Source organism: Drosophila innubila (genome assembly GCF_004354385.1).
Source record: "Drosophila innubila isolate TH190305 chromosome 2R unlocalized genomic scaffold, UK_Dinn_1.0 1_C_2R, whole genome shotgun sequence".
Lineage (NCBI taxonomy): Eukaryota > Metazoa > Arthropoda > Insecta > Diptera > Drosophilidae > Drosophila > Drosophila innubila.
The window spans coordinates 6191050-6208719 of record NW_022995374.1 but is presented as its reverse complement, the minus strand read 5'-3'; the positions used below and the strand labels follow the sequence as shown (position 1 = coordinate 6208719).

The 17670-nt window shown below is 40.2% G+C and overlaps 4 protein-coding genes and 1 long non-coding RNA gene across 6 annotated transcripts; 4 read left to right on the top strand and 1 right to left on the bottom strand.

Annotated features, from left to right (window-relative positions):
* Positions 1–440: 440 nt before the first annotated feature.
* Positions 441–2436, top strand: LOC117783618 (SET domain-containing protein SmydA-8). The gene is made up of 4 exons (XM_034621082.1): positions 441–688; positions 769–850; positions 916–2179; positions 2233–2436. Exons 2-4 carry the CDS (start codon positions 798–800, stop codon positions 2383–2385), a joined length of 1470 nt encoding a protein of 489 aa, XP_034476973.1. The 5' UTR covers positions 441–688; positions 769–797; the 3' UTR covers positions 2386–2436.
* A 1630-nt stretch (positions 2437–4066) lies between these two features.
* LOC117783961 (SET domain-containing protein SmydA-8) lies at positions 4067–6292 on the top strand. Its single transcript, XM_034621543.1, has 4 exons — positions 4067–4406; positions 4465–4593; positions 4657–5779; positions 5893–6292. The coding sequence occupies exons 1-4, from the start codon at positions 4342–4344 to the stop codon at positions 6061–6063; spliced, it is 1488 nt and encodes a 495-aa protein (XP_034477434.1). The 5' UTR covers positions 4067–4341; the 3' UTR covers positions 6064–6292.
* Positions 6293–6534: 242 nt separating this feature from the next.
* Positions 6535–13468, top strand: LOC117783960 (uncharacterized protein KIAA0930 homolog). Of its 2 annotated transcripts, XM_034621540.1 has the most exons (7): positions 6535–6950; positions 8863–9029; positions 9101–9523; positions 9646–10090; positions 11063–12553; positions 12671–12820; positions 12886–13468. In XM_034621540.1, exons 1-7 carry the CDS (start codon positions 6836–6838, stop codon positions 12924–12926), a joined length of 2832 nt encoding a protein of 943 aa, XP_034477431.1. In that variant the 5' UTR covers positions 6535–6835; the 3' UTR covers positions 12927–13468. The 2 variants fall into 2 exon arrangements, with proteins under 2 accessions (XP_034477431.1, XP_034477433.1); XM_034621542.1 differs by lacking the exon at positions 11063–12553 and having other exon boundaries at positions 6538–6950.
* LOC117783962 lies at positions 7664–8677 on the bottom strand. The gene is made up of 3 exons (XR_004617393.1): positions 8573–8677; positions 7905–8517; positions 7664–7849 (listed from the first exon to the last, which is right to left on the bottom strand). It is a non-coding gene; the product is annotated as an uncharacterized LOC117783962 (long non-coding RNA).
* Positions 13469–14950: 1482 nt separating the features above from the next.
* Positions 14951–17186, top strand: LOC117784609 (putative helicase mov-10-B.1). Its single transcript, XM_034622399.1, has 2 exons — positions 14951–15229; positions 15706–17186. Exons 1-2 carry the CDS (start codon positions 15001–15003, stop codon positions 16926–16928), a joined length of 1452 nt encoding a protein of 483 aa, XP_034478290.1. The 5' UTR covers positions 14951–15000; the 3' UTR covers positions 16929–17186.
* Positions 17187–17670: the final 484 nt, after the last annotated feature.

The window sequence follows — 17670 nt, the reverse complement described above, 5'->3', positions numbered from 1 at the left end:
AATTTATGCAGAAAAAATTGCATTTATAAAATTATAATGATAGGCAGAAATTCGAACAACTGCCTGCCATTTTTCTTACTTGATTAGAAATTATTATAGCATATTTCGAAATCTAAGGGTCGGTTTTCCAATGTCTAGTTAAGGGTTTTGATAACTATATCAGATATTTTGACGTGAAATGTATAAAAATTAATGTCAAATTTTAAAATATTTTTTTTATAAAATTTAAAGAGACATTGAAAAAGCAACCTAAGTTTCCCAAGTTAGAGTCTACATATTGAAACAAACTGCAACTTTTTATACCAAGTAATAAAATTAAGCAAATTGGATAATTAACACCCGCTAAAAAGGATTTCAAAATGTGTATGGGAAGTTAATAAAGTATCAACACGAAAACTAAGCAGTTTGGAAAAGCATTAAATACAGGAAAATGTGGAAGGAAAATGTGAACCAAGAAAGAGAGGAACCGGCAACTGCTGTTGCTAAAGAGGCCGCTACGCAACTAACTAAAAATAAGCACACAATTAGCCAGAGTACTTAGTACAAACCGAGCGAGAGATCGGCTGAGGGAAATTCTGTGGCCGGCGAGACAGAGAGAGAGAGGAAGAGAGGAATCGCATCTCCTGGGTATTTATAATTGGCGACTCCAAGTAATGAGTCTGGCAGTCACTGGGAGCGGTCGCTTTAGGTAACCACAGCGCAAATGCCGTGAAAAAAATAAAAGAAAATAAATCAACAATGAAAGAAAAACTATTTGTTGCTTTGCAGGCAGAGGAGACGACACGTAATCGAAAACAATGCAAGATTACAGCGAAAAGTTGAACGTTGTCACCAATGAGAAGCTGGGCAGGTGCTGGAGATACAATTCTTGGGGAATTGATATAAATAATCGCATAAATTTGAATAAAATTGCAGGCATTTGGTGGTCAGCGAGCGGATTGAGCTGGGCGAGACGTTGCTGGAGGAGCAGCCGTTGCTGGTGGCGCCTCATTGGGAGTGTGGCCAGCTGAAGTGCTCCCAGTGCCTGCAGGAATCGTACATTATATGCCGAAAGTGTCAGGTGTATCCATTGTGCATGGACTGCAGTGATCACGATGCCTTCGAGTGCGAGTTCTTTGCCAGCGGTGCTGGCAGTAGGATCAGTAAGGATCTCCTGGTCAAGAACTACAACATTTGTGCGCTATTGAAGCTGCTGCTGTTGCTCGAGAATCCGGATAAGCGGGATCTTTGCCAGCCGCTTGTGGATAGACCTATCAAACTGGAGGATTATCGGAATGAGGACGGCATGTGGCAGGAGCATGAGGAGCAGGTAGTGCGTCCCATAATGGCCAGCGGATTAGTAGAGGCTTTACCTGAGCAACAGCTGACACCAGATATAATCCACGCCCACTGCATCCGCATTGACAGCAACGCCTTCGAGGTAACCGCCCGCGATGGGGACACCTTGAAGGGAGTCTATGTGTGGGGCGCCAGTCTGCCGCATCATTGTGTGCCCAACACAGTGGTCGCTCTGGACGAGCAGTTCAACATGAAGCTGTATGCTGCAGTGCCGCTGGATACTGGCGCCATCGTTCACACCTCCTACACCAATCCGTTGATGGGAACGAGTCAGCGACAGCATCAGTTGTGTCTCTCCCGGCACATGGATTGTGCCTGCTCCCGCTGCCTGGATCCCACTGAATTGAACACTCATATGAGCAGCATGAAGTGCAGGGATTGTCCCAATGGTTATGCTGTCTGTGAGCTGCTGGGAACTGGCGATTGGCGCTGCTTAAATGCAGATTGTGGAGCTCTTATGCCAGCGGTGGATGTCCATGAACTGCTCACCGAGGTGGGCAGCGCTTTGGTCGAGGCCAAGGGCGAGTTGAGTGCCTACGAAGATTTGCTCGCTCAGCACCAGCAACTCTTTCATCCCAATCACTTTCTATTGCTGGACATTAAGCAGAATATTGCCAGCATTCTGCGTGCTGCGGCCTTAATGAATTCCCTCAATGATCCCTGCAAGAAGCTGCTGTCACGCCGTGTGGAACTGTGTGGTGACCTCTTGCCAGTTTGTCGCGCCGTCGTGCCTGGAATCTCCAAGCTATATGCCATTGCGCTCTTCGAGTACCTGCTGGCCTTTGTGGAGCTTACGGAACTACAGTTTGCCGAGGGCGATGTGGACAAAAAGGAGTATGCGGTAAGTAAATCTAGAATTACCTAGGGATCACCCTCTAATGAATCTCTCCAAAGGCTCTACTGATGCGTGCACGTTCGGTGGCCAAGGAGGCGTTGGATTTACTGCAGTTCGAACCGGAAAACTCAGCAGAGGGCTTTCTAACCGAACGCATTGGTATGGAGCTCGAGAGGATCGAGTCGGATCTAATGAAATATGGAAAACTTTAAACAATCGAAGCTTATGAATAAAAGTTAATAATATTTAATGAAAACCAGAAAGAATGCGAAGATTTGATACTCTTACGGTTACAATTTGACAATGTTATTACAGTTTTTGAAAATCATTTAAAGTAAAGTATGGAAAAAGTAGACAGTGAAGGAAGAAAAATTAAGTTTTCCAATTTTGATGCCGAATGAAAATACAGGCCAAATTATGATAAAATTGACAATGCGGAAGAAAATCGGTTAAGATTTGACAAAGTTATGACAGTTTAAAATTTTTGAAAATGTGTCAAGGAAAGAGTATGGAAAAAATGGACAGTGAAGGAAGAAAAATTAAGTTTTCCAATTTTGATGCAGAATGAAAATAGAAGCCAAATAATGATAAAATTGACAATCCGAAAGGGAATCGGTTAAGAATTAGCAAAGTTATGACAGTTTGAAGTTTTTGTAAAGGTGTCAAGGGAAGAGTATGGAAAAAATGGACGGTGAAGGAAGAAAAAATAAGTTTTCCAATTTTGATGCAGAATGAAAATAGAAGCCAAATAATGATAAAATTGACAATCCAGAAGGAAATCGGTTAAGAATTGGCAAAGTTATGACAGTTTGAAGTTTTTGAAAATGTGTCAAGGGAAGAGTATGGAAAAAATGGACAGTGAAGGAAGAAAAATTAAGTTTTCCAATTATGATGCAGAATGAAAATAGATGCCAAATAATGATAAAATTGACAATCCGGAAGGGAATCGGTAAAGAATTGGAAAAGTTATGACAGTTTGAAGTTTTTGAAAATGTGTCAAGGGAAGAGTATGGAAAAAATGGACAGTAAAGGAAGAAAAATTAAGTTTTCCAATTATGATGCAGAATGAAAATAGATGCGAAATAATGATACAATTGACAATCCGGAAGAAAATCGGTTAAGATTTGACAAAGTTATGACAGCTGGAAGTTTTTGAAAATGTGTCAAGGGAAGAGTATGGAAAAAATAGACAGTGAAGGAAGAAAAATTAAGTTTTCTAATTTTGATGCAGAATAAAAATAGAGGCCAAATAATGATAAAATTGACAATCCGGAAGGGAATCGGTTAAGAATTGGCAAAGTTATGACAGTTTGAAGTTTTTGTAAAGGTGTCAAGGGAAGAGTATGGAAAAAATGGACAGTGAAGGAAGAAAAATTAAGTTTTCCAATTATGATGCAGAATGAAAATAGATGCCAAATAATGATAAAATTGACAATCCGGAAGGGAATCGGTTAAGAATTGGCAAAGTTATGACAATTTGAAGTTTTTGTAAAGGTGTCAAGGGAAGAGTATGGAAAAAATAGACAGTAAAGGAAGAAAAATTAAGTTTTCTAATTTTGATGCAGAATGAAAATAGAAGCCAAATAATGATAAAATTGACAATCCGGAAGAAAATCGGTTAAGATTTGACAAAGTTATGACAGTTTGAAGTTTTTGTAAAGGTGTCAAGGAAAGAGTATGGAAAAAATGGACAGTGAAGAAAGAAAAATTAAGTTTTCCAATTTATATGCAGAGTAATGATAAAATTGACAATCTGGAAGAAAATCGGCTAAGATTTGACAAAGTTATGACAGCTTGAAGTTTTTTAAAAACTGAACTGAACATATTTCTTAAAAAAAAAAAAAGATAAGTTATGACATCGGGTTCGAGGGGTAAGTAATTTAAATGGTTGGCAGCCTTGGTTTCTATTGCTGTGGCCCTGAGCGTGGTCAGAGTAAAAGGTTCATTAGCCAACTGCGAGCTGTAAAGGGGCATGGGAATGAGAATCATCGATTCAATGAAATAAATAAAGAATTGTCTTTAAATATAAATAACAAATGTCTCTCTAGAGTCTAGGCTCTAGAGACAATGTCGGCCACCAGGGGTAGTCAGTATACGAGTGATAATTGGCGACAGCACATGCAATTTTTAGCCAAGGGATCGGGAACTTACCATAGAGAACTAATAAAATGGCTGCAGTAACGGAAGATTTTGCCAAGAAATGTGAAGTGAAACATAATGAAACGCTGGGCAGGTGGGTGTAAAAATTCCTTTAATTAACTACCGCATTAAGTTTAACCCTTGGAGGTTAGATATGTGGTGGCCGCCAGTAATATTCGAGCCGGAGAAACGCTCTTGCAGGAGCAGCCTATTCTGCTGTTGCCCAACAATGGAGATCGACGTTGTTGCAACTGCCACAAGTTGACGACATTGTTTTGCGGGTGAGTTAAGAGTTCAGAGAGAATCAGTGAATTATATAAACTCATTTACTGGGGAGTTGTTAGCCAGTGCCGACTGTTGCCGTTGTGCGGGGAGTGTGCGGATCACGATGGACGCGACTGCAGACGTCTGTCGGCTGTGCAGCTGCAGGAGGAGCATGTGGAGCAGCTGCAGGCACAAACGGAGGTTTATACAGCTCTGAAGTATTTGCTGCTGAGGGAGCATTCCGAGACGCAGGCACAGTATGAGGAGTTGCTGCAGATGGATTCACAGCTGGCACTCAGACGTGACACCGACATCTGGCGCAGCTATCGGGAAAGGGTAATAACACCGCTGCAGTCAAGCGGATTACTGATGCAGTTGCGCAACGGATCGGAAATCAACGAGGAACTGTTGCAGCATCTGCTTGGCATTGCGGACATCAATGCCTGTGAGATCCGTGCACCCGAGTCGGGAGGTGCCATGAGGGGTCTCTATATGCGTGCTGGTCTCTTTGCCCACAGTTGCATGCCCAACCTTGTGACGGCCATTGACGAGGAGCGGCGTATTAAGGTCTATGCCAACTGTTCCATATCTGCCGGTGGGATTCTCTACAACTGTTATACGAATATTCTCCTGGGCACCGATGAGCGTCGTCACATTCTCAAGACGGGAAAGTGCTTTGACTGCCAGTGTGCCCGCTGCTTGGATCCCACAGAGCTGGGCACCCACATGAGCAGCTTTGTCTGCAACAGCTGCCCTGGTGGCTACATTGTGCGCCAGCCGGAGACGGGAGTTTGGCAGTGTTTGCTAAATGCGGAGCATACGCTTAAGCCGGAGTTTGTTGCCAATGTTCTGGAACGGGCCAAGGAGGAGGTTTTCCATGCTCGCGACGATATCTATCGGCTGGAGCTATTACTGGCCAAACTAGGACGCCTACTGCATGGCAATCACTACGTGGTGCTGGATCTCAAGCAGAATATAGCCTCCATACTACGTCAGATACTGCAAAATATGGCTCATCGTCCTAATCGCAAAGTTTACGAGCGAAAGATTCGCTTATGTCAGGAGATATTGCTTGTATTGAAGGTTGTGGCACCGGGTCTCAACCGACTGAAGGCCATTGCCCTTTACGAATTGGCCAATACTCAGGCAGAGTTGGCCCGAAAGTTGTACAGCGAACAGGAACACAACGCTGCCGATTTATTGGTATAGCAATCGTTCGAGTAACTTAAAAATAACCAAAAAATTAACATATTTCTTAACAAATCTTCGGCTCGAAGTGAAGCTTTCTTTATATTATACGTATTATTACATTTCAGACGGAGCTCCAGCAGACTGAGATGATGACGCGCGAAGCTCTTCGTATGCTCCTCTATGAGCCAATTTTGACACCGGAGGGTCAATTAGCTCGCAATATGCTAAAAGAATTAAAAGAGATCCAAAATGATATGAAAGTGCTGCAGCAACCGAATGATGATGTTATTAATTAAATTAATCGCTTGACTGTTAATATAAAAAATGTATGCAAAAGATTCAATACTGGCAAAAAAAAAAACTTTTTTAAATTATTGATAAGCGCTGACAGTTGAATATAAATTCCGTTACTGAAAATATCGATTACTTGGCTCGGAGTTAGTGATATCGGAACTTGTAAGTAGCGGCGGTCGATAAGAACAAGTGTTGTATATGTGAAAAATATACGTGTGCTAAAAGCTTAAATGTTGTTAAATTATTTATTATGCGCAAATTAAACAAAAGCTGTTGAATATCTTTCCATTGTTGTGATATATATATGTATATGAGGAAGAATAGGCCCCGATTAGCATGTTGTCGGCGCCATTGTCAACAGAACAGCTGGCAGAGCAAAGAATAAAAGGCAATTGATAAAAGTGGAGGCAATATGCAAGTGGCACCAGCTGTGAAACAAACATCCCCATAGTCAAAAGGGGGTGACAAAACAAAAGGTGGACAGTGCAAAAAGCTGCAGTTACAATTTTCGAGTGCTTTAGTCTCGGTGCGCTCTTTAATCCGAATTAGTTTGTCACTCGCTTGAATTGCTCAATCCGCATCGCCTTTTAAACGGAAACTAAATCTAATTTCAATACATCAACATGCAATTTGTTGTTGAATACAAAAAGTGATGCTCAGCTAATCTTTTGACGCGGGCATGCCTCACAATTATTGCAAAATTGTGAAATAATTTGCAGCTTATTTTCGTTGTCTGCTTGCGAAACAGAAAAATCCCCCAACGACGTCATCGCCATGGCTTTAGCCAGCGCAGCGGGCGCTCTTCTCAAGCCACAGACGCCGCTCCAGCAGCTGCTCGAGGACATCAACTTTCAGCGCACCAAGGAGATGCGTCAGCTGCTCAAAGATGGTGATTAGACCTACTAATTAAACAACTTACAATCACAAATTTCAAATTTGTCTACATTTGCGCATTATCGATTTATCAAGCGCTCTCTAACGGCAACTCCTTCTACCCTTGTAAACGTGCAATGTAATGGTGTGTGTGTGTGTGTGTGTTTGTATATGTATCTGGAGATTTTGCTCCACTTCTGTATTTGTGTTTGTGCAAGTGTGCTTGTATTTAATTACGAGGGTGGCCTGATAATTCATTGGACTAAGTAAGAAAACGCATTTAGTTTTGAATGGACACTTATTTTGTATTCAACATAATCTTCGCTTAGAGAAATTTAGTTTATTTGGCGGTTTTTCAACTTATTTAATTATATTCTATTCTATTAACAAAATAGGTCAAGTTCCTCAAAAAATACAAGAGTTCAACAAATTTTCGTCCGGCATTTTTATTAAATTTCGAAAACAGCTCAAAGTTACAGGGTATGGTGGGTGCGCTAACAATTCGTAGCCTCTTTCTTGCCACGTTCTTGCACAGAAACTTATTAACCTGCCCACGTACATATACATACTTAAGTATGAGATTTACATATACATATTTGCTTTTTTGTTTACAATGCAGTTGAAGAGGCTGTGTCACCCTTTTTTGAGGGGGACAGAACTTGACCTGATAGCATTTAATAACAAATAGCAATCAACTTTGTTACACGGGTACCGCCTTTGAATTTCCCATTTAATCTTTTTTGAAATAAAATATCTTTATTTACAAATAATTGTTACATTAGAACAAATTTTTAGTATATAACTGGATCAGGGTCAACGTCCGTTTTCATACCAATTAACTCCATCCGTTTGTACATTGCTTCCAATTCTTCTTTTAGAATGGCAAAAACGAATTCTTCGTCTTTACTTTGAAACCTAAATTATATTCAAATCAGTTTTTGTAAGTTACCAAATTCGTGTTAGTACTCACTGTTTATAGGCATTTATGAACTGCATCATCAGAAATAGAAATCCCAATAATAACAGTGTACAAAACATTGTTTGATGATCCATCTGCTTTGCCTTTTAGATTGCGACTGAGCAATATTATGTTATTGTTTACGAATAAAATTACTTTTACACTGATAAGCGAATGTATATGACCCTGCCATAAGCCCCCGTCGACTCAAAATAATTGATGCTTAAGTGCTGTATAACCATCTATATTTCTTATCATCTAACATTATTTTTATGTATTCTAATTATTTGAGCACTTGATAAAAGAAGACAATTTTAATTGGTATGTTAAGGCTGATTTATTGAAAGTCCGTTTTAGTCTGTATTATTAATGCATATAGTGAGTATATTTGTTATATGACAATATTCTGTTTATTAATTTGGTATAGTTGAAACACAATTTTGTTAAGAAAATATTTATTTTGTTAGTTAATAGTGGATACTATATCAAAAGCAATATTGTTGAAATCTGCTTAAAAACTTTTCCATTCGTTGGTAAAAACCTGGTTAGTCAGCCCCCCATTCCATACCAACCGCCACCGCCAACTTGTCCGTTTTTGCTATCAAATGGTCCTTCATTTTCATGGCTTAAAAACACTCGAAACCGTTATTTTAAGTTGGCAAATTGTTTTTTAGACTTACAGTGGATAGGCAGCTATAATCTGCATCATCAAAAATAGAATTGCCAATAATAACAGACTCCAATACATTGTTTGTGCAACTATTTACTTTGCCTTTTAAATTGCGACTGATCAGTGTATGAAATATATGTATATATTTTCTAGAGTCTATGGCATAGTCTATCGCAGTCTATTTAGTGCTCCAGCGAAAGACTTTTGCCCTGTTTGTTAATGGATGATGGGTCAACTGAGGTTATCGCTTATTGTTAAATTCTTCCAATTAAACTAATTCATGGCTTTAACATTTTGTAGATGGTGGCTTTGTGGTGCTCCAGGGAACAACTTACTGGACGGATCTGTTTGTGCGACACTTTCTATTCCAAACGGAGCCTGTGCACAGCATCGACTCGGATGATTTGCTCTTCTTTGTGCGCAAGAAGCATGTGAAGAGCTCCTCGCGCCACATGCCAAAATATGAGGTAAGTAAGCGCTAATCTTTGCCAGATGCAGTTCATCTAAAGCATACCAAATGTGTTTTGTTCTCTTGTAGACTGAAGTTGAGGTATTTCGCAAGGATTCGCGCAAGTTGCCAATTGGTGATCCGGATGTGGATTGGGAGGAGACTGTCTACCTGAATATGGTGATACATCAATTCGACTACACACTGACCTTGGCCATTTGCACCCGGACATCGCCCAAGGAGCTGCAGGTGCTGCGCAGGCATTCACAACGTGTCTATGCCAGTCCCAGTCGCCGGAAGATGGACACCAAGGGCGAGGGCGAAGAGATCACATATCCACACATATGCTTTATGGTGGACAACTTCGATGAGGTGTTCAGTGACATTCTGGTGCGTGATGGTGAGATGGTGTGCGTCGAACTGGTGGCCAATGACAAGGATGGCGCTGTTCAGGGCGTCATCTTTCTGGGATCCATACGTTACGATGCACTGAAAAAGGTCTACGATGCCAGAGTGAGTGAGCCAAGTTCTGTAGTGTGATTCAGTTAGATTCCACTTTTAATTATGAATAAAAATAATATATAGAGTGATTTATTTACATAAGAAAAGGTCTAATAACGATTCCTTGCTTGCAGCAATCCAGTCTGAGCTCCAAGGTGGCACAACGCATGTCCTTTGGCCTGTTTAGCAGCGGAGCCGGCGTTCAAACCCGCTGCGAATTTGTGCGCATGAAGGGACCGCAGGGCAAAGGTCATGCCGAGATGGCGGTAACGAAACCAAAGGGATCTGGCGTTGAGACGCCAACTAGCGAGCCGGGCTTCTGTGCCACCGACATGTGGGACGAGTGGGAGGAGGAGAACGATGACTATTGCACGTATCGACATCAGCGACGTCTCAGCGATCCCAGTGCCAATCTTAATAACTTCTCACGCTACGGCTGGCGCACAAAGAACACGAATCAGGACATGGTGAGCAGTGGTACCAGTGCCAGTGTCGGTGCCAAAGCGCGCTCCGAGAACGAAGGACTCGACTCCCTGGCCAGCGAAGTATCTGAAATCGAAGCTGGAGACTTGCGCGACGGTAAGTCTATCCATATGTCAATCTTCTAGCTGTAATCCCAATTTATTCTTGGTGTGTTTGCATCGGTTTCACAGCCATATTGATTTGCATGTTCTCTCCGCTCATTTGTAAATTTATTAATATTATTAACAATTTGTTGTAATCTAAACTTAATTATAAAATGTTATGCTTGATTTGTGTTGCGCTTTTTCTGCTTGATGTGATCATTCTTTCCTTGTAAACATGTTGTGGTTCCTACGATTTTTCCTTAAATTAACAAATTTCGAATTTCACACTAACCAACAAATGTGTATATATGTATTACCCAAAAGGATTACCGACAATGTGTGTATATATATACATAAATCGATTAATCAATACATAATATTGCCGAGAAAGCAGGACAACTAAACTACAGAATAACTTAACTAAACTTAATTAATTGTTTACAATTTATGTGTGCTTTTAAGTTTCAAATTGGGGCAGAATAATGTATTATATTACAGGTCTAGAAAGCAGAGATAGAAATTTATTTTTATAAAAATATCTTAAGCAATAACAATCACGGGAAAGTCTCATACTTTGCAATGTGACTAGAATTGAGGTTTTACTTATTTGTGTTCAGCGCCTCGACTCGAAGCAACGCATTTGCTGTGTGCTGTTGCTCTTAGTTTTTGTTAGCATCAAATTTTTGAGCAAATTAAGCAGCTGATATAGATCATTCATCTGGTATCTGGTTAATCAATCATAATTCCTATTCAGGCTTATCCTATGTGTATATAGCAACACCTGATCCTACACTCCGCATCCCAAATAACACCACAAATAGTGACCGCCCGCCTTCCGGTTATTTATGATTTGTGAACTTATGATTTTCCCCTGCTTATATTTTGATTATATTATAAGTTGCTTGGAGACCGATTCTCGGTTCTTGTATGTGTCGTTGTATATGCTTTTAAACGCAACAAAAAACCGATCTATATCTACTTGTAGATCAGCAACGTCCTGCTTTCTCGGCTTCCGCGGCAAAACTGCACCCAAATCCGAATTGTGAAACGATCAAGGTAGCGTCTGGTGAGCCAGACAAGCCACCAGATGCCCCAGTGTCCAGTGACCAAGTGTCAGGATCAGCTAACGAGTCAGCCAGTGCTGCTCCAGCCGTTACACCGCCTCCGCTCAGCGTTGCCATTGAGGTAACCGTTCCCGGCAGCAGCAACAACAGCAACAGCAGAACGGGCTGCAACTGTTTTGGTGGCAAGAAGTGCAAAAAACGTTGGACATCATCTACGGCAGGCAGTGCCATCGACACACCCGAGATGTCGGAAGTGTACTGTCCCAGCTGCGAGGATGCGGCCAACGAGACGCCAGCGTGTCTCAGCAAAATGCCCGACAAGCGTCAGACACGTCTCAAGCCAAAGCCACCCAGCATACTTTGCGTGGAGAGCGAGCTTGTGGTCAGCAAGCGTGGCAGTCTCCGGCTCGGGGATAACAAGCGGAGCACAAAGGGCAGCAACATCACACGCAGCGTCTCCCTCAGTGCCGCCGATCGTCGGACGAGTGTGCCAATTCCAGTGAGTGTCAAGAAGGCGGCGCCAATGCGAGTTCGCATTGTCAAGACCAAGGAGCAGGACAAGAGCAAGGCACCCAACAAGGAGAAGGAGAAGGATAAAGATAAGGAGAACGATAAAAAGTCATCGAATCAGAAATCAGGGAATGGTGCCAGCAATTTGCTTGCCAGAATGTCACCCAAGCGACTGCGCAATGCCAAAGCCAGCGACAAGGAGAAGGATAAGGACAAGGACAAGATCAAGGAGAAATCAAAGGGGACAGTCAAAGGAAAACACAACAGCAATATTAACAATAACAATGCCAAGGCAACAACTGCAACTGCAACCACAACGGCAACCACAACCACAACAGTTGCTGCATCCAAATCGGAGGAATATGAGATTGCTGATGATGCCACCTCGTTAAACGGCGAGTCTACGGGAGAGACGGGCGAGAGTACAGGTGCCGCCAAAATGGCCATACTCAGCGAGAGCGATAGCAAGCTGATGATAAGCGTGCGGGGACGCGAGGAGCTGCCCGTGGTGGAGCAATCTTCATCGCCATCGCCGCCCACAGTGGGGCAACACTTTCAAAAGTGTTTACGTGTACCTGTTAAATCAGACAGCCATCCATTGCAGCTGGACGTAACCTCGCCAGCTGGCAACGCAACTAACGATAATAATGATGATGATGAACTGGACCAGGAGCAGCAGCTGGAGCTGGAGCTTGGCGCTACAGGCAGTGAAGTGTCGCCTCTGCTTAACGGCGAGGCGGATGTGGCAAATGGCAATCAACCGGCAGCTAGCAGCGCCACTTTGCCCCGCACCGCCAAGCAATCCTACTACAACAAGGTGCTCCACTTGGTGCCCAAGCGTCGCACACCAGACGGCACCAACATATACTATTGGTGCGATCTGCCCAAGAAGGCCCTCAAAGGTCAATTCCCTTAATTTGTTCACATTTGATTATGATACGCTATTCACTTTGCATGTGTCTAAGTTTGCACTTTATCTACTGAATTCCATTTGATTAACTTTGTCCATTTGCTTGCAGAGCTCGACGATGGCGCCTACAATCCGCTGTGGACCAGTCGAGGGTTTACCCAATCCTTTCACTTCTGGAAGGAGAACCGTCGTCAGCAATCCACGCCGCTCAACGCATTCCTCACCTATGTCACACTGCCCTGGTGGAGCATTGCCAAGGGTGAGTACTCCTACAGGATTTCCAAAATATACTTTCTATAATCAATTGGTGTTGCTGCTTTTCAGATTTGCTGGATCATCGAGAGACGCCTATACTGACCTTTTAGTATTAGATGGGTTCTACGCTTGTGATTTGCTATAGTTATGCTTTGAAGTATTTCCTATCAAATGTCTTTAGTTTATATTATCTTGTGTGATCTTAAGTATATGTATTTATATGTATGTATATGTAAACAAGGCAGCAGACATCATCTAGCTGCACCTTAAATATTCTTAATTTAATTTATGTATCTGCATCTATATCGGTTATGTTCGACCAATGCCAACATATTTTGCTATGATAGACTTTGTTTGTCTAGGGCATTACTATAAGATAAACCCTATGTACGCGTATAGTATAACAGTATGACAGTATACCAAATGCAACGCCAACCTACAAATTTATAAACTATTATACCTAATATTACGCTGCATTTTGATGTTATATAAAGATTGTTAACAATAGTCAGAAGTATATGTAATATGTATTATTATTTGTATATTATATGTCAACATTTATATATACATATGTATTTATAGAGAAAATTGCAAAATAGCAAACAACAAAATAAAGAATTGCGTACAATAAACTCAAAGCATTTGAAACAACTTTGCACGAAATTAGTCAAGCTCTCATTTACTACTTCCCTTCCGCTCCCAGAAACAAACATAAGCATATCGATATAACGTCATGATCATTTGATTGCCAGCTTCCACAGCCGATCGTAAAATGCGGTATTCCCCTAGAAACAACGCACAATACCCAAGCAGAAAGCTTTCAAAACGCTGCAGCATCAAAAAATATGTATATCGAAGAGAAGTTGTTTACTGTAAGCCAGGGATGAAAAGTCAAATTCTTCAAGTGCGCTCTACAACAAATTGTTAAGCTTTTGTTCTTTTCTTATTGCTGCGATACTTTGATAAGCAGAAATATCTCTTTTTGGCGTGGAAAAGGTTTAAAAAAAACTACATTTAAAATACGCATTACATTTATAAAAATCTGAAAAAATTTATGCTTTTCGGCTGGTTTAAAAAGTGTACTCATTCGCTAGCATTTGTGCCAGGCGTCAATTCTCTGAAAACAACGGAAAAAACTCGGACAGCTCTGTGAGTCAGATCGTGTCCATCCCTGCTGTAAATAATAAGCTTTTGTGCCGATCAACTTATCTGAGTCTGTGCAATATAACAGTATGTCAAGTAATTGTTTTGACAAATACAATATGAATATTTGTTTTTTGACGCCATGTGCCAATTAAAATTAATGTATAATGTTAAAAAAATTAATTAATGCTTATACATTTTTTAAAGAATGCGATATTAACAGAAACAAGAAACAAATTAAGAAAGCAAACAAAACGAATTTTTACACATATATATTAATTTTTGCTTTGTCAAAACAATTACTTGACATACTGTACATACATATATATGTATGTATTTCGATACTTCGTTTTCTTGAAGCTTTTTTAAAGCGCGTCTTTTGGTCTGTGCGGTCTGTTCATTTGTTAAATATACTCCAGAAGTATACAATTTTATTAAAATAAAATACTGTGGTCTTTTTCGTTGTTAAATATGTTTCATATTAAGCAATACGAACCCAGCGAAGCCATGCTACAGGCGTTTAAAGTCAATTTTAGTGACAAAAGTTTGATAGCAGCTAAAAGTGAATTTGCTGGATATTTGCAAACTCATCAACTGTACCAAGACAATGTTAGTATGGCTCTAAAAATGCTTCTCAGTATCGAGGACATCTACACTATGGATATTTTGGCTCAACTTATGGAGACTAATGTGACCATTTTAAAATCTGTAATAACTGATGAGAACAATATCAAAAAAAATATCTACAAAATGATGGTTAAACAGACGGAACTGAATCCCGAGGATGTGCTGACAGCCAATATAGACGAACTGGTGCTGGTGCCGAAATCTAGCTTGTTAGACTCGCCACGGCCAAAGCATATTATATTGGAACAGTTTCCGCACAGACACGAGAATCTCAAACTTGATGATCCCAGGTATCGACATGTTGGCTGCATCACAAAGGTGGAGAACACCTGCATCACCTTCGACTGCAATTCGTTATGCAAATTGCAGAAATTCAACGTTATTTTTCGTTCCAAACGAATTCCGATTCGCTTAATGTTTGAAGCACTAGATTTTCTACAGGCTTCTCCTACAATTCGGAACTATCTCTTCCCTTTGCACAATAAACAGGATAAAAATCTACAGATTTCGGAGTTCGCCCGGTCAAATCCCTTTAACCTTTTTAACACTTCGATTGCAAAAAATGTGGATCAATTGCAGGCTATAAAGCAGATCGTTGCTGGTCCCAACACTTTGGGACCATACATTGTATTCGGACCACCCGGTGAGTATCAAACACGAGTTATTCATAAATAAAAAGAGCTTAAACTGTTTAAAACAATTCACTTCATTTTTTTTAACGAAAGTTTTTAGTTTTGTGAGAAAAACTAAATTTTTGTTGTATCTTAAAGATATCTTATAAATGAAAAACTTCTTTAATTTAGAAACCTAGTTTTTTTTATAAACTTTGCTATTGTAAGATTTTAAATTATTTTAATTTTTCTCTAAAAAATTTTTTTATTGAAAAAAAAAATACAATTTTTAGACTATAGTCTTGAGATTTTAGAAACATGTTTTTATCATCCTAAGAAATGCTTAAACTAAGATTTAAAAAAAGAGAAAAAATACTATTGATTGTAAGATTCTGCATATTTTAATTTGTTCTTTAAAGTATAAACAATGTTTTAATTAAAAAGGAACCAATTTTTCATTTAAGAAACAATAGATTTTTGATCAGTATACTAATCGAACTTATTTTAGGTACCGGCAAAACCACGACAATTGTTGAGGCGATTCTACAACTTTGCCTCCTGAACGATACTCGAATAATTGTAACTGCAGGATCGAATTCAGCTTGTGATGCAATTGCTTTAAGGATATGCGAGTGTATTGAGGCAGATGCAAGATTTCGTTATGATCGCGAATCGCCGAATCGAGTTCTATTGCGATTATTTTCGGAAACAAGGAAACGAGAGGAAGACTTGAACTTGGTCCATCCATTGGTGTTGAAAAACTCGAATCTGGAATTCGTAAAGACATCGTCAAGGTCTAATTCCTATCGCATCATTGTGGCCACCTTGTGTAAAGTTGGAATTATGGCTCGGATTGGAGGAACAGGAAATGTAACGCATGTTTTTATTGATGAGGCGGCAGCATCCTCAGAGCCGGAATCTCTGTTGGCCATTGTGAGAATTAAGGAATCAAACAAGTGCCATGTGATTCTGTCTGGTGATCCCAAGCAATTGGGTCCGGTTATCCAGAGCAGACGGGCATCTTCACTGGGCCTGGGTCAGTCTCTAATGGAACGCCTGATGGCCAGCGAATTGTACAAAGTCCATGACGGTGGAAAGTATGATTGCACATTGCAGACGCGCCTACGTCGAAACTACAGATCTCATCCGGAGATTGTGAGATTGTTTAACAAGCTCTATTATAATAACGACCTTATAGCGCTTGCACCATCGCAGAGGATCAACCAGACCGCCAACTGGCCCATGTTGCGCAATTCAAAGTTCCCCATATTATTCCAGGCTACATATGGAATAACAAATCGTCATCCGCTATCTTTCAGCAGTTACAATGAGTTGGAGGCTGAGGTGGTTTGCTGGTACGTCTCGATTCTGCTCCACAATGGACTGGGCAATGGTGTGAAAGTGAAGCAAGCGGACATTGGAGTCATCACACCATATTTGGCTCAGTGCGCGCTTCTTACCCACAAGTTCCGTGAACGGCATCAGCTCAAAGTTAAGGTGGGAACTGTCGAAAAATTCCAGGGACATGAGAAACCCATTATTATAGCATCGCTCGTTAGTTCCTTTACGGGCTCGGATTTTGTCTCTGATCCCCGTCGACTAAATGTGCTCATATCGCGACCCATGTCGCTTTTAATATTGATTGGAAATCCTCACAGCCTCTGTCAGTCCGAGGACATCAAGTTTATTATCGATCAGTGCCATTTGCACGGACATCTATTTAACGTATAATAATAAAAACACAACAACAAGAACTCGACCCTACAGTTTAAGAATAGTCTAAGGATACATGTATCAAGTGACGTACATTAAAATTAAGAATTTATCTCGCTGGTATAATCTTTTGCTATCTTAAGTGAATGTCTCTTCTACCAATTTCAACATATTTTGAATAGGGATTTATATATAAATTTATAAAATACTATGTGTCATATTTCGCTGCACATTGAAGTTATATGTAAGATAAGATTATTAACAACAATCAAAAGTATTCGAAATATTTCTTGAGTATTATATTGCAACATTTAAAATATATATCAATAAAGAATTGTTTACAGTGAATTCAACTAAGTTAAAAAAGCTCTGATCGAAAATCTTGATGAACATATTTATTATTAGTTAGAAATATTCAACTCAAGCTTGAGTGAAATCATATGATCTCCTGCCGAGAGATGCTGTCATCTTAACCTATTCTATTTTCAGCGCACATTTTCTTATCAACTATGTTGATTGTTATTAAATTCTCATCAGTTTGCTATATACTAAAATTGATGAATGCGGAAAACCTTCTACTACAAAGAATTTTGCAGTATTGAGTACATGAACAAAGCTGTTCTTATCCAGACTGATCCCGTGGAAGCTAATTAATCTTAAAGGAGCAAAGTACATATGCTAATCCATATACATAATCCATTGTGTGACCCAACTATGTATGTAATCAGCTGTCGGCTCATTTTAATGATAACTCGAAAAA

Coding starts and splice junctions, on each gene's coding strand:
- LOC117783618 (XM_034621082.1), top strand. CDS start 798: ATGCAAGATTACAGCGAAAAGTTGAACGTTGTCACCAATGAGAAGCTG. Junction 851..915: donor ACCAATGAGAAGCTGGGCAG/GTGCTGGAGATA, acceptor ATAAAATTGCAG/GCATTTGGTGGTCAGCGAGC. Junction 2,180..2,232: donor TGGACAAAAAGGAGTATGCG/GTAAGTAAATCT, acceptor ATCTCTCCAAAG/GCTCTACTGATGCGTGCACG.
- LOC117783961 (XM_034621543.1), top strand. CDS start 4,342: ATGGCTGCAGTAACGGAAGATTTTGCCAAGAAATGTGAAGTGAAACAT. Junction 4,407..4,464: donor CATAATGAAACGCTGGGCAG/GTGGGTGTAAAA, acceptor CTTGGAGGTTAG/ATATGTGGTGGCCGCCAGTA. Junction 4,594..4,656: donor TTGACGACATTGTTTTGCGG/GTGAGTTAAGAG, acceptor GGGAGTTGTTAG/CCAGTGCCGACTGTTGCCGT.
- LOC117783960 (XM_034621540.1), top strand. CDS start 6,836: ATGGCTTTAGCCAGCGCAGCGGGCGCTCTTCTCAAGCCACAGACGCCG. Junction 10,091..11,062: donor AGCTGGAGACTTGCGCGACG/GTAAGTCTATCC, acceptor ATCTACTTGTAG/ATCAGCAACGTCCTGCTTTC. Junction 12,821..12,885: donor CTGGTGGAGCATTGCCAAGG/GTGAGTACTCCT, acceptor GCTGCTTTTCAG/ATTTGCTGGATCATCGAGAG.
- LOC117784609 (XM_034622399.1), top strand. CDS start 15,001: ATGTTTGAAGCACTAGATTTTCTACAGGCTTCTCCTACAATTCGGAAC. Junction 15,230..15,705: donor CATTGTATTCGGACCACCCG/GTGAGTATCAAA, acceptor AACTTATTTTAG/GTACCGGCAAAACCACGACA.